The sequence below is a fragment of the Geotrypetes seraphini genome, chromosome 1 (assembly GCF_902459505.1).
Source record: "Geotrypetes seraphini chromosome 1, aGeoSer1.1, whole genome shotgun sequence".
NCBI classification, from domain to species: domain Eukaryota; kingdom Metazoa; phylum Chordata; class Amphibia; order Gymnophiona; family Dermophiidae; genus Geotrypetes; species Geotrypetes seraphini.
In genome coordinates this window covers 93,888,564-93,903,816 of record NC_047084.1, presented here as the reverse complement: position 1 = coordinate 93,903,816, position 15,253 = coordinate 93,888,564, and the positions used below count along the sequence as shown (strand labels likewise).

Sequence of the window (15,253 nt, the reverse complement as noted above, 5' to 3'; positions counted from 1 at the left end):
GACTTTCCAGTATATCAGCAGCTTACCCAAACTGTGGTCCTGGTCGGTGAAGGTAGAGGAGAAAGAATTTTTGCCAAATAAGTGGCAAAAGAGGGTGATCTGCTGGTGTAGCAAGTGCTTGTTGAGCCCAACGATAAATCATCAGCCTTTGAAGAGAGGGAACAATGGGCAACTTTAAATGGGTTTGAGCTTTCTGTAAAAGAAAGAAAAGTAGAATCAAGAAATCTGCTACAGCATTAACATATCTGATTTCTTTATTATCTCTGTCACCATTATGCAGTGTATCTAAGCTAGTAAATGAGTCTTAGGAATATACACTCTGTCGCCAGCAATATTGCTATATCTGAAGAAGCAGAAGAGCCAAGATATACCAGGTAAAAAGACTAATTCTGTGCAGATTTTCAAGTGGTAATCCAAAGTCTCGTTATTACCAAACTGGACTTTTGTAATGCTTTATTTCTGAGTGTGACAAAATCAAGGACACGTGTTTTACAAGTTGTACAAAATACAGCAGCAAGGATGATCACAGGAACAAATATCTCCAGTACTGAAACAATTACGTTAGTTGCCCGTTGAGTATAAAATCTTGACTGTACTATATCACATTCTCAACGGGGAGGCACCACAGTATCTGATTCAGGCCTTGAGAAAATATTTTCAAAACCATGAATTGCGTTCACAAATGGCAATGAGATTGTCCCTTGAATGTGCTTCACGACGTGCATTATAAAAAGAGCTGGATGTCGGCAATCTCGGCAGCCGGCCCAAGATTATGGAATGCAATGAATGGGTCACTGAGATTATGTTCTTATTTTGGATCATTGAAGACTCACCTATTTTGTTAAAGCTTTCTATAAGTAAGGAGATGTTGGTAAGTCCTCTCATTAAGACTAATTTAAAATGAAGTTCGGACATATTGTTTTAAAATTACTTTTACTTATTGAATTTGTATCTGTTTTTTATTTTATGTATGTGAATTTGGAATCCGTCTAGTTGATAGGCGGAATAGGAATTTTTTAAATAAATAATAGATAAGCCAATGAAATAAGAAAACAGAGGAGGGATTGTAAGACAGAAAAGGAAAGCAGTTGCTACGAAAATGCAGAACCGTGAACACTTTTGTTTAGTATTCACAGAGAACCGTGAAGGGTTCATAGACAAGTCGGCGAAAGACAAAGGTGCGCGTCGACAACTGAGCGCAAGACGGAGACGCGCGCCGAAGAAAATTACAATTTTTAGGGGCTCCGACGGGGGGTTTTGTTGGGGAGCCCCCCCCAGTTTACTTAATAGAGATTGCGCCGGCTTTGTCGGTGGTTTGGGGGGTTGTAACCCTTCACATTTTACTGTAAACTTTACTTTTTCCCTAAAAACAGGGAAAAAGTGAAGTTTTCAGTAAAATGTGGGGGGTTACAACCCCCCATACCCCCCACAACGCCCCCACAACGCGGCACGATCTCTATTAAGTAAAGTGGGGGGTTCCCCCCCACACACACACCCCCGTCGGAGCCGTAAAAACAGTAATTTTGTGCGGCGCGCACCTCCCACTGCGCTCAATTGTCTGCGCGTGCCTTTGTCCCGGCGCGCTTTTGACCTGACACCCCGTGAAGGTATACAGGTAATAAATAAATAAATAGCTTGCACGAACAGATAAAGAAGGGAGATAAATACCAGTTTGTATCCAGACTTTCAATGGAAGCTGAAAATAACATGGAGAAATATGGATTTTAGGATTATAGGAGAATTTAGAGAGGCAGCACCACCACCTCCACTCACTTCAAAAAGAGAAGTTACAGAAAGGAGAGAGGCAGATATAGAACTTCTCCATAAAAACTTGTGTAGGGAGATATGAAGTAGATCTTTGCAGTAGAGGAAACCTAACTATATTTATGTATTCCTCAACATGCTCCCTGTTAGTCTCATCAGAAAGAGTTGTTTAAGTGGTATTGTTTCTATAAACATTTGTCTAGGGCAGGGGTGGGCAACTCCGGTTCTTGAGGGCCGGAATCCAGTCGGGTTTTCAGATTTCCTCAATGAATATGCACGAGATCTATTTGCATGCACTGCTTTCAATGCATATTCATTGGGGAAATCCTGAAAACCTGAATGGATTCTGGCCCTCGAGGACCGGAGTTGCCCACCCCTGGTCTAGGGTTTTACTCAGATTGCAAAGAGCAACAAAAAAAAAAGGAAGGAGGGGTCCAACCTTATCTGCAGAAAAAATACCAACCAGGAACAAACAAAAACGAACTGCAGATGTGTACAAGATGCAGGCAAAATTTATTGTGACAAATATATATAAAAACCTTTTTATCAAACAAGGGACCCGACACGGTCCGTGTTTCGGACAAACCTTCGTCGGGGGTCCAAGATGAAAAAAGGTTTGAAAAATATGCCACAAAAATTGTAGAATAAACTATCATAAACCAAAATATCCGATGCGCCGAGGATCGCCAACTACTGTAAAGCGTCTCAAAAAGTCAAATTTACTCAGATTGCAAGAAATAAAACTTCCATAAAGCATTCTTTGTACAGCCCTATGGCTTACAATGGATCTGATCACAGGGGTTGCAGATGGAAATCCCTTTTTTTTTTTATATCAGGGTTAGATGAGGCTAGGCATACAAAAGGGGTGGTCTACTCAGGCCTGAGGAAGGAAACATGATTCCTGTAACTATGGCAGCCCCATGGAGGATGAGCGATGCCTGTAACACTCCAGTATATGTTCAGTCTTTATGCCATCAAAGGTCCTCAGAGTATTCTCCACATGCTTTTCCTTGTCACACAGTCAAGGCAGTCAATCAGAACCGTTTCATATGACTTACTTGCGAATCCATGTTGTCTCAAATTTTATAGCCCATTAAACAAAAGATATCCCACAGTCTACTCTACAGAAAAGATTCAATCAATTTTTTCACCTTAAGTGCCTGATCTGGAGAAAAAGAAGGGTTGCTGACCAACTCCCGTTCAACAACTCTGCGAAGCTGGGAATCTTCTTCAAAGATAGACTCCATATTCAAAACAGTCCATGAAAACCAAACCTGTAGCCACAGAAATAAAATGAACATAGGATTCAAATAAAACCTCATGTCACATATACTGCAATGAAAAAGCAGCATATTAACGTATTTCAAAATGGCAACCAATGCTGAAGTGCACATTCTTGGAAAATCATCTCTACGATACAGTGATAACACAATATTATTTAATGACCGAGATATACTTGCAAGCACTGCTTCCAATATGTTCAAATAGAGCTCATTCATTTTCATTAAAAAAAAATCCTGAAAACCTGAATGGCTCGGAGGGCAAGAAACTAGTCTAACCTAAAATTACCGTTATTTCACTTGTCAGGTGTTTGCTGCCTTACCTGAGAGGGGTTGGAACATCCCTCAATGAATGAAGGTGTCATGTTTCCTGCAACAATCCAGTTCATTAGTGACGATAGAAGACTGCGATCACAGTGATAACCTAATGCATTCTGAAAAAGAGATTCAGACAAAAATCATTTTTTTTAGATAGTTCCAAGTCTAATAGGTGCTGGCACTGTCGTCTCGAAGTTGGGACATTGGATCATCTATTGTACTATTGTCCCTTGATACTTAAATTTTGGAGATCCATCTGGGATCAAGTGAACAAAATATTGGAAAATCTAGTGGCATTGACGTAAGATACCATCCTATTTGGTACGTTAATGAGGGCTAAAAGCCAAATATCTGCTCGGAATAACTAACTTTTCTTTATAATGACAGGGGTTGCCATACAACTTATTTTGAGAAACTGGGATCAGTTAAATTATACTTTTTGGTGGGAATCTCTTTGTTACACTTTTAAAATGGAACATATGGTGGCCATACAACAGGGTAGTTAAATATTATAGAACCTAAATGTGATCAACCCAAGTGGTCAAAATACACTATACTCATATATAAAACATATACCACTTAATATGAGAGGTGCATCAGACATATATCATTTTTAGTTTTTTATCCCCAGGAAAAGGCCTCAGATTCGGAGCATATGCGTAGTCCTATCATGGACTGAACGGTCAGCGTAATTTTACAGCTCCATACTCCAGTCATGGGCCGAAAAACCTGGATTTTATGATTTTTAAATAATTTTTTAGAACTTTTTCTTTAGTGAAACTTAAATAATGTAATAAAAGTTCAACATTACAAAATTTAACTTATTCAAAATGCATTGCTCTCTAGATTAGAAAACAATTGACAGTTGAAGTACTTATCTCAGACAGTTTTCATTGTGACTTGAACATCCCGTTAGTTAGTTAGTTAGTGTACTGTCTGTACTGCCTATATAATGCCTGTGCCGATGCGGCCAGCGTTTCGTGGACTATATTCTAGGTCCACTGCTTCAGGGCCAATGTTTGCGAAAGTTTGGCAGTTTTGAAACACGTAGTAAGTACTATTTTGATCTATGCTTAATCCGTGATTTAGTATGATATTAATTATTCTATCTTATTATAGATGCCTTAATGTCTCTTGGCTACTGGCCCTGAAGCAGTGGACCTAGAATATAGTCCACGAAACACTGGCCGCGTCAGCACAGGCATTATATAGGCAATGTACAACAGGGACATTATAGGAAATTTATGGATATTTGGGAGCCATTGACAAAATTCTTTAAGGAGTGATTGTTGATTTTCCCCTTTGATAATACACATCCAGGGTGGGTGGGAAGATTTTTTTTTTCAAATTTGAGTGCTAATTTTTGGATAAGTAGAAGGGGGGGATGATATATGTATTTGCCATAGAATATAATTCTGATTGAATTTAAGTGCTGTTAAAGTGTAAATGACTGTATAATATGTTGCACTTATTTTTTGGTTTTAAAATGAATAAAGATTTATAAAAAATAATAATACATTGCTGAAATGTGTGCCTGGGTACTGTGGTTCCAGTCAAAATCAGGTCTCTGAAAACCTGGTTATTTTCAAAAATGTAACTCTTCCTCTCTCTGGTTACTCTGTCCTAAATTTTCTCTTCATTTTGTCTTTTCCCTTCACTGGAGTTCCTTTCTACCCTAACCCTTGTTAACCGTGTCGAGCTTTGCGAATGTAGAGATGATGCGGTATACAAACCTAAGGTTTAGTTTAGTTTAGTTTAGTCTCCTGCTACTGCCTCACGCCATTTGCACACAGCCACCAGACAGTCTGAGATATCCTTACACTGCACCACTCGAAAACTTCCCTGACTATCAGAGATCCAATTCTCCATTCTGTCATCAGATGCTCAACACTGCCCTACTGAAGCAGAAGCCAGTCAGCGTCCAACACAGACAATGCAGTGTTTGCTTCTTTCCAGCTGTGCTGCCATAGCAAAATCCACAGCATCACAGAGGCACGTTGCCTGAGCACTAATCTGGAAATGGTCTGACTCAACAAATCAATAACAACCCTCACTTTCTTGATAAAATAGTGAAATCTTCTCTATCAGTTGCTGAGACAAGCCATTGCTTTCAAAAATAAGTCTTTTTTTGCCTGTTGACATAACCTTAGCCTGGGCATTCAAGGAACTTTCCCAAATAAGGAAAAAAAGCAGCCAAGGCACAAAAAGGAAGGGGGAGGGACTTGGAACTCCCAGATGCTACACCCCTAAGCTACAAGTATTGCAGTGGCAGAACCAGTCTTACCTTCATTTAAAAACCTCCTTTTATTAATAACCGAAAAAAAAGACTAACTGAAAACAAATAATTGTCTTTTTACCAGGCCACACTAGGCTGCAAAAAAAAAAAAGCTGTTTTACCAACTGCTGGAGTCTGACTGGTCAGAGGACTACACAGGATTTTTAAGAGATAACATCACAGTTCTTAATCCTCTGTCTCCACCTGCTGGCAAGATAATATAACCCAAACATCTGAACTGGTCTGAGGAGGACAATAAGGAAATGTTATATTTTTATTGTTTATGAAAGAGTTGACTCAGGAAGGGGTGGAGGAAAAAGGGATTTAGTTATCACCATATTGTGGATTTCTCCTTAGCCTCTTATATTTCTTTGACAATAATACATTTTTACAAAGACTGACACATTGCCCTATACTTAGTTAAACTAAACTAAACTAAACCTTAGGTTTGTATACCACGCCATCTCCGCAAGCGCAGAGCTCGCTTTACAGAGTTAAGAGGAAAGGAACTACAATAAGGGATAAAGGAGAGGGACTAAGAGGAAAGAGAGGGACAGAATACTGGAGAATGGGAGGTGATTAGATTTTTGCAAAGAGCCAAGTTTTCAAGTGTTTGCGGAAGGATTGGAAGGAGCTTGAGTTTCTGAGTGGGGATGAGAGGTTGTTCCAGAGTTCTGTAGTTGATATGATGTTTGGAAGTTTGGACTCCCGAGGAAGGCACACGTGCCGAAACTCAAACTGTGTTGAGTCCCATTAACATCAGATCATGCCATCTACATTTGAGCACTGCCATCGTTCTGTATGTTTCTATGTTGTATGGGGCAAAATAGTAATCAGGCCTGGTCCCAATGGATCACTTCATTCTGCTACCTATGCAACCAAACTAGCTCCTTATAAAACTTTAGGACCATTAGCAGAGAATGATAAACTTCTGACAGCAGCTAGGACAGTATACTTTGCTATGAATCTCAAGGTTAGAATAAACAAAACAATATCACATGGACACTTACATAGAACTAAGGTTAAGGGAACGGTGTTACCTTGTGCTGCTGGTACAGTTGCTTCTGCACACAGTCCTCTTTCATGCATCGAAAAGCAGCTTCACACAGATGATCCATTAGAAATAGGATTGTTTTCTCTCTGTGCCACAGTGGCTGACTTGTGAAAACCTGAACCCAGAATTCCAAAACAGCTTCAGGGCCCACTTCATTAGGTTGACTGCTTGCAAAAACATGAGTCTGCAAACACAAGACAAAAACGTGGTTTATTTCTATATGAAGTACAGATATTTTTACAAAGGTCATCAGTTGAATATGACCAAAGTTGCTGATACCATTCTGTAAAAGCAATGTTTAATGAATGAGGAAAATGAACTCTTGACCAATGTATTACAAATCGCATTGGTAAAGATGAAGCAACATTGTCAGGTACCTGAAGACTGTGTGCTTACAGGGTCTACTTACTAAAAGCCTATGACAAATGGGACAGACTTTCTAAAACATTTAGCAACAGACAAGTTTGTTTCAAATAAATACTATGTAGATATTTGTGCAAGAGAAAAAAAAGAGGTTACGTCCTTACCTTGATAATATCTTTTCCAGTAGATAGGTGGGTCATTTTGGACAAGCGGGTAATTTCCCCATTCATGCTAGCTCTGCAGAAGGAATCCACTCTGGATTTTTTCTGATCTTCATTGGGAGCTCTACTGCTACCTACAGTTAGTTCCCAAGCAAGCATGAGCTCCCCCGAGACTAGGTGAAGTAAGAAAATGGGAAACTTCCCAACCAATAAACAGTTCTGCTCTAACAAATGAACACTGGAACAATAAATTAACAACTAAATGCTAACAGAAGCATCAAAGGAGCTCAAGTAAAACCCTTGAAGACTCTAAAAATATATTTTACAGTATTCTTCAGGGGCCAAAGGGCTGCCTGGTATCCAAGATACCTACTTGGAAGAGAACAAACAGAATAAAACACCAGACAGGTACAGGAAGAACAGATGGTCATAGAGCCTAAATTTGTTAATGACCTCAAGATACCAGAGAAGTACTCTACTCATATCTAACTCATATCTAACATCTTCAAAGTCTGGTCCTGTTGCTTAGAAGTAGTGGACTAGAACAGTACGCAAAGAGACTCCAGTCTCCAAGATTTTAAGGAAAGGGTCCCTACTCATCTTACTGAGGTCACAGCTGCCAGAAAGACTGTCTTTAGTGTCAAACCCAGTAGGGATGCCTCTTCCAGAGGCTCAGCAGGCTTTGGGGAGACCCCATATAACCACATTAAGATCTCAAAAGGAAACGGTGGAGTAATCAGATCTGATGCAGAGAGCACTCTTCAGACATCTGGTGATTTCAGATGAAACACCAGTGTAGGTCTGTGGTCTCGAGCCCTGAACCAAGAGAACCCCGTGACTTGGACCTGAAGGGAAGCAACGGTTAGTCCCCTGTCAAGGCCGGCTTGGAGAAAAGCCAACGCCATCGAAACCAGAACTGAAAATAGTTCTACATGCTCTTGGGAGCACCAATGCTGAAAAGTCTTCCACGCCTTAGCACAGGCCAAGATTGTAGTCATAAGAACATAAGAACATAAGCAGTGCCTCCGCCGGATCAGACCACAGGTCCATCCTGCCCAGCAGTCCGCTCCCGCGGCGGCCCAACAGGTCACGACCTGTCTGAATCACCAGAAGGGGCCACCTTGCCACCTTGGTTTCTCATTTGAAGTCCCATTGTCCCATCGAAGTCCTAACCCCCCGGTTTTGCACATGCACGACCTGGTTGGCTTTCTATACTTATTACCTGGTTAGCCTTCTATACTTGTATTACATCCCAGCACCTCTCTCAGTATCCCACGATCCCTTTATCCCTCAGGAATCCGTCCAAACTCTGTTTGAATCCCTGTACCGTACTCTGCCTGATCACTTCCTCCGATAGCGCATTCCAAGTGTCAACGACCCTTTGGGTGAAGAAAAACTTCCTTGCATTTGTTTTGAACCTATCTCCCTTCAGTTTCTCCGAATGCCCCCTTGTACTTGTTGTCCCCTTCAGTCTGAAGAATCTGTCCCTATCCAGGGAGCCAGGGCACGAGGCAAGCCTCGGCAGCGTTTTTCTTTTTTTTTCTTTCCTTTGCAGGAGCAGGAGAGGCAGAGGGGAAGGCAGGAAGAGCAGCCAGAGCAGGCTGCAAGACCGGGGTCGTGGCGAGAGTTAGCTCCGCCCCCCCCACCCGCGTCATAGGTTGCATCGGGCCCGGGCTCCCCCTTTAAGTAGAAGGGAGCCAGGGCACGAGGCAAGCCTCGGCAGCGTTTTTCTTTTTTTTCTTTCCTTTGCAGGAGCAGGAGAGGCAGAGGGGAAGGCAGGAAGAGCAGCCAGAGCAGGCTGCAAGACCGGGGTCGCGGCGAGAGTTAGCTCCGCCCCCCCCCCACCCGCGTCATAGGTTGCATCGGGCCCGGGCTCCCCCTTTAAGTAGAAGGGAGCCAGGGCACGAGGCAAGCCTTGGCAGCGTTTTTCTTTTTTTTCTTTCCTTTTCTTTCTTTCCGTTCGGCGCACGGCGCTCGCCTTAGCGAGAGCGCCTTTGCGAAGGAGCCTTGAGAGGGAGCCAGAAACGCCAAGTAATTCACTTTCTTTTCTCTTTTCTCTCTCTCTTACCCACAGCAGGAACACACCAGCACTTCACGAGAGCAATGGAGGACCCAGGATCCCAGAGGTACTTTCCGGTATACTGCACAGAGTGTAATATGTACGACTACCTCCCCTTGGGAAGGCGGGAGTACATATGCAGTCGGTGTCAGGAACTGGAAAGCCTGAGGATGGAGGTCGGCAGATTGTGGGTTAGGTCCAGGAACTCGAGGGACTGGAGGGACTGCGCAACACAGAGGAGACGAACTGGTCAACCAAGGACACAGACGGAGCAGACCCCATTGTGGACCAGGTGAGGGACCTCGAGAGATTCATCGAGGAGGCCTATAGGAGGAAGGTGGAGGAACAGGACCATCAGCTGCACAGACAGATGTCGGCAGACGAGACCCAGGATCCACAAGGCGACACCGGGGAAGGACCTAGCGGAGAAATCACGCAAGAGGAGGAGACCGTGACTCACCGGGACCCCGAGGGAGAGACACCACATTACACTGAGGACATGGACCTGAGACAGAGGAGGTTGCTGAGGAAAGGGAAGTTTGCTATTGTGGTGGGAGACTCGATCTTGAGAGAGGTAGATAGTCACGTAACTGGAGGAAGGGAGGACCGGCTAGTGACTTGTCTCCCAGGGGCCAAGACACGAGATGTCATTGATAGGATCGAGAAGATCCTGGACGGAGCAGAGACAGAGGAGACTGCGGTGATAATCCACGTCGGAACAAATGATGTGAGCCGGAGGAATTTCAGCATGGCCACACTGACTGACCAGTTCAGGGCCCTGGGACGAAAGCTGAAGCGGAGTACCCGGAGGATAGCATTCTCAGAGATCCTGCCTGTACCGAGAGCAGATGCAAAGAGGCAGGCAGACCTCCAGGCTGTGAATGCATGGTTGAGGAGATGGTGCCAGGAGGAGGGCTTCCACTTTGTGAGGAACTGGACGTCCTTCTGGGGAAAGAGCAAGCTCTACCGGCGAGACGGCCTGCACCTGAGCACAGCGGGAACTAGACTACTGGCAGCAAATGTGAGGAAGGAGATCGAGAGGGCTTTAAACTGAGGAGAGGGGGAAAGCCGACAGCTGATCTGATGTTGACGCTTCGGACAACAGTATCCAGAACAGATGCTGAACGGGCTGACTGCAAGGAGGAAGTAGAGAGACCGGTGAATCTTATGATCAGACAGCGAGGGAAACACCAGGTAAAGGGAGCTTGCTGGGAGGAGACTAAGGGGCATGGAGACCCAGGGGGACTGGGTGGCACGAGGGCGAAAACTGAGGGCAATATAGGGGTGCCACAAGGAGAGGGGGATCAAACAGAAGCTCAAGGGATGATAGCCCAGGAGGGGGCCGGTAGGGCTAGAAAACCCAGAGGAAAAGCGGGGGAGTGGGGTGGTGGAAATGTGGGGAAACCGAAAGCTACGAGGGTAAAGGCTGAGGGCAAAGCAGAAGCACAGAACTGCCTGAAATTCAAGGGGAGGCGGCCCAGGTAAATACGGAGGTGGAGGAAAAACGACGGGACCTGCGGTGCTTATACGCAAATGCAAGAAGCCTCATGGCCAAGATGGGTGAACTAGAGGTCTTAGCCAAGGGGGAAGACCTGGATATAATTGGAATTACAAAAACATGGTGGACAGAGGAGAATCAATGGGATGTGGCGCTGCCGGGGTACAAGCTCTACAGGAGGGACAGGACCCACAAGAAGGGGGGAGGCATAGCACTATATATAAAGGACTCTATCTACTCGGTCGGGATGGATATGGCAAAGAAGGCAGAGGGGCTGGAATCGCTATGGGTCAAATTGCCGGGAAACAAGGGTGCAGGCATAAAACTGGGGCTGTACTATCGCCCACCTGGTACGCCGGAGGAAATCGGGCACGACTTGGAAGCTGAACTGAGACAAGAATGCAGGACTGGAAGTGTAACAGTGATGGGGGACTTCAACTACCCGGGGATTGACTGGAGTACGGGTCACTCCAACTGCACTAGGGAAACAGGATTTGTAGAAGCTGTGAGGGACTGCTTCATGGAGCAACTAGTCAGGGAACCGACGCGAGGGAGTGCTACTCTTGACCTCATCCTAAACGGATTAGGGGGGCCTGCAAGAGGGGTAGAAGTGGGAGGACCACTAGGCAACAGTGACCACAACGCGATCCGATTCACATTAGAAAGGGGGATACCCACAGTAAGGAGGACCGCAACAACTGCGCTCAACTTCAGGAAAGGGAACTATGTTGATATGAGGGAAATGGTGAGGAGGAAGCTCAAAAACATCCTTAGGATGGAGACTGTAGGAAGTGCCTGGACCCTATTCAGGGACACCCTGCAGGAAGCACAAAGAATGTACGTCCCAAGTTTCAGGAAAGGCGGCAAGAACAAGCGGTCAAAGGACCCAGTTTGGATCTCAACAGAAGTAAAGAGGGCAATAAACGACAAGAAAGTGTCCTTCCGGAGATGGAAAAAGGACCCAACGGAGGAAAATCACCAGGCGCACAGGAAATGCCAAAAGGAATGCCACCGAGAGGTTAGAAAAGCAAAAGGGAAATACGAAGAGGGGCTGGCCAGGGAGGCGAAAAACTTCAAGGCATTCTTCAGTTACGTAAAGGGGAAGCGACCAGTGAGAGAGGAGGTGGGGCCGTTGGACGATGGGGATAGGAAGGGAGTGATTAAGGAGGATAAAGAGGTAGCTGAGAGGTTGAACACATTCTTCTCGTCGGTTTTCACGAGAGAAGACACATCTAATATACCGGACTCAGAGGAGCTCATGAGTGGGAAACAGGCTGAAAAATTAGAACACATAGAGGTAAGTAAGGAGGATGTTCTCAAGCAGATAGACAGGTTAAAATGCGGCAAATCGCCGGGCCCGGACGGGATCCACCCAAGGGTTCTGAAAGAACTAAGACAAGAAATAGCGGGCACAATCCAGCATGTTTGCAACCTATCCTTGAAAACTGGAGAGGTACCAGAGGACTGGAAATTGGCAAATGTCACACCTATCTTCAAGAAGGGATCGAAGGGTGACCCCGGAAACTACAGGCCGGTGAGCCTGACTTCAATTATAGGGAAGATGGTGGAAGCTATGATCAAGGACGGTATTTGCGAGCACATCGAGAGATATGGCCTACTCAGAACAAGCCAGCATGGATTCTGTAAGGGAAGGTCATGCTTAACGAACCTTCTGTACTTCTTTGAGGGAATAAGCAGTCGGGTGGACAATGGGGAACCTATAGACATCATTTACCTTGATTTTCAAAAGGCTTTCGACAAGGTGCCACATGAAAGGCTGCTTAGGAAGCTGTGGAACCACGGGGTGGAAGGGGATGTGCACAGATGGATCGAGCACTGGTTGTCGGGTAGACTGCAGAGGGTTGGAGTAAAGGGACAATACTCTGACTGGCGGGGAGTCACGAGCGGTGTGCCACAGGAATCGGTGCTCTTCAACATATTTATCAATGACCTGGAAAAGGAGGCAAAGTGCGAGGTTATAAAATTTGCAGACAACACCAAACTGTGCGGCAGAGTTAGGTCCAGGGAGGAGTGTGAGGACCTACAAAGGACCTGGACAAGCTGGAAGACTGGGCAAACAAATGGCAAATGCGATTTAACGTGGAAAAATGCAAGGTCATGCATATAGGGAAAAAGAACCCGTTGTTCGACTACAAATTGGGGGGGGGCATTGTTGGGAGACAGCAGTCTTGAGAGAGACTTGGGTGTGCTGGTGGATGCATCACTGAAGCCATCTGCACAGTGCGCAGCAGCCTCGAAAAAAGCCAACAGGATGCTGGGCATCATAAAGAGGGGCATAACAACCAGGACGCGGGAAGTCATCATGCCATTGTATCGAGCGATGGTGCGTCCACATCTGGAATACTGCGTTCAATATTGGTCGCCGTACCTCAAGAAGGACATGGCGGTACTTGAGAGAGTCCAAAGGAGAGCAACCAAGCTGGTAAGAGGGCTGGAACACTGCCCATACGCCGAGAGGTTGGATAGGCTGGGGCTCTTCTCTCTGGAAAAGAGGAGGCTCAGGGGAGATATGATAGAGACCTTCAAGATCATGAGGGGCATTGAGAGGGTGGATAGAGACAGATTCTTCAGGCTGAAGGGGTCAACAGGCACGAGGGGGCATTCGGAGAAACTGAAGGGAGATAGGTTCAGAACAAATGCAAGGAAGTTTTTTTTTCACCCAAAGGGTCATGGACACTTGGAATGCGCTACCGGAGGAAGTGATCAGGCAGAGTACGGTACAAGGGTTCAAACAGGGATTGGATGGATTCCTGAGGGATAGGGGGATCGTGGGATACTGAGAGAGGTTCTGGGATGTAACACAGGTATAGAAAGCTATCCAAGTAATAAGTATAGAAATCCAACCAGGTCGTGGATGTGCAAGACCGGAGGGTTAGGACTTCGATGGGAAGATAGGACTCAATGGGAAACCAAGGTGGCAAGGGGGCCCCTTCTGGTGACTCAGAGAGGCCGTGACCTGTTCGGGCCGCCGCGGGAGCGGACTGCTGGGCGGGATGGACCTGTGGTCTGACCCGGCGGAGGCACTGCTTATGTTCTTATGTTCACCCTCTCTATGCCCCTCATGATCTTGAAGGTCTCTATCATATCTCCCCTGAGCCTCCTTTTTTCCAGAGAGAAGAGCCCCAGCCTATCCAACCTCTCGGCGTATGGGCAGTGTTCCAGCCCTCTTACCAGTTTTGTTGCTCTCCTTTGGACTCTCTCAAGTACCGCCATGTCCCTTCTTGAGGTGCGGCGACCAATACTGAACGCAGTATTCCAGATGTGGACGCACCATCGCTCGATATAATGGCATGATGACTTCCCGTGTCCTGGTTGTTATGCCCCTCTTTATGATGCCCAGCATCCTGTTGGCTATTTTTGAGGCTGCTGCGCACTGTGCAGATGGCTTCAGTGATGCATCCACCAGTACACCCAAGTCTCTCTCAAGTCTGCTGTCTCCCAACAATGCCCCCCCAATTTGTAGTTGAACAACAGGTTCTTTTTCCCTATATGCATGACCTTGCATTTTTCCACGTTAAAGCGCATTTGCCATTTGTTTTGCCCAGTCTTCCAGCTTGTCCAGGTCCCTTTGCAGGTCCTCACACTCCTCCCTGGACCTAACTCTGCCGCACATTTTGGTATCGTCTGCAAATTTTATAACCTCACACTTTGCCTCCTTTTCCAGGTCATTGATAAATATGTTGAAGAGTAACGGCCCCAGCACCGATCCCTGTGGCACACCGCTCGTGACTCCCCGCCAGTCAGAATATTGGCCCTTTACTCCGACCCTCTGCAGTCTACCCGACAACCAGTGCTCGATCCATCTGTGCACATCCCCACCCACCCCGTGGTTCCACAGCTTCCTAAGCAGCCTTTCATGTGGTACCTTGTCGAAAGCCTTTTGAAAATCGAGGTAAATGATGTCTATGGGTTCACCATTGTCCACCCGACTGCTTATTCCCTCAAAGAAATACAGAAGGTTCGTTAGGCATGACCTTCCCTTACAGAATCCGTGCTGGCTTGTTCTCAGTAGGCCATTTCTCTCGATGTGCTCGCAAATGCTGACCTTGATCATAGCTTCCACCATCTTCCCTATAATTGAAGTCAGGCTCACCGGCCTGTAGTTCCCGGGGTCACCCCTCGATCCCTTCTTGAAGATAGGCGTGACATTCGCCAATTTCCAGTCCTCTGGTACCTCTCCAGTTTTCAAGGATAGGTTGCAAACATGCTGGATTGCGCCCGCTATTTCTTGTCTTAGTTCCTTCAGAACCCTTGGGTGGATCCCGTCCGGACCCGGTGATTTGCCGCATTTTAACCTGTCTATCTGTTTCAGGACATCCTCCTTACTTACCTCTATGTGCTCCAATTTTTCTGCCTGTTCCCCACTCATGAGCTCCTCTGAGTCCGGTATATTAGATGTGTCTTCGCTCGTGAAAACCGACGAGAAGAACATGTTCAACCTCTCAGCTACCTCTTTATCC

The 15,253-nt window shown here is 45.7% G+C and overlaps 1 protein-coding gene across 2 annotated transcripts in view; it reads right to left on the bottom strand.

Annotated features, from left to right (window-relative positions):
- Positions 1-15,253, bottom strand: part of EPG5 (ectopic P-granules autophagy protein 5 homolog) — a 244,378-nt gene that overhangs the window by 139,921 nt on the left and 89,204 nt on the right. For both annotated transcript variants that reach the window (XM_033935200.1, XM_033935191.1), the window contains exons 19-22: positions 6,678-6,875; positions 3,368-3,478; positions 2,916-3,038; positions 27-193 (exon numbers count right to left, since the gene is read on the bottom strand). In XM_033935200.1, the coding sequence (XP_033791091.1) occupies positions 27-193; positions 2,916-3,038; positions 3,368-3,478; positions 6,678-6,875 (599 nt within the window). The remainder of the gene's footprint in view (positions 1-26; positions 194-2,915; positions 3,039-3,367; positions 3,479-6,677; positions 6,876-15,253) is intronic.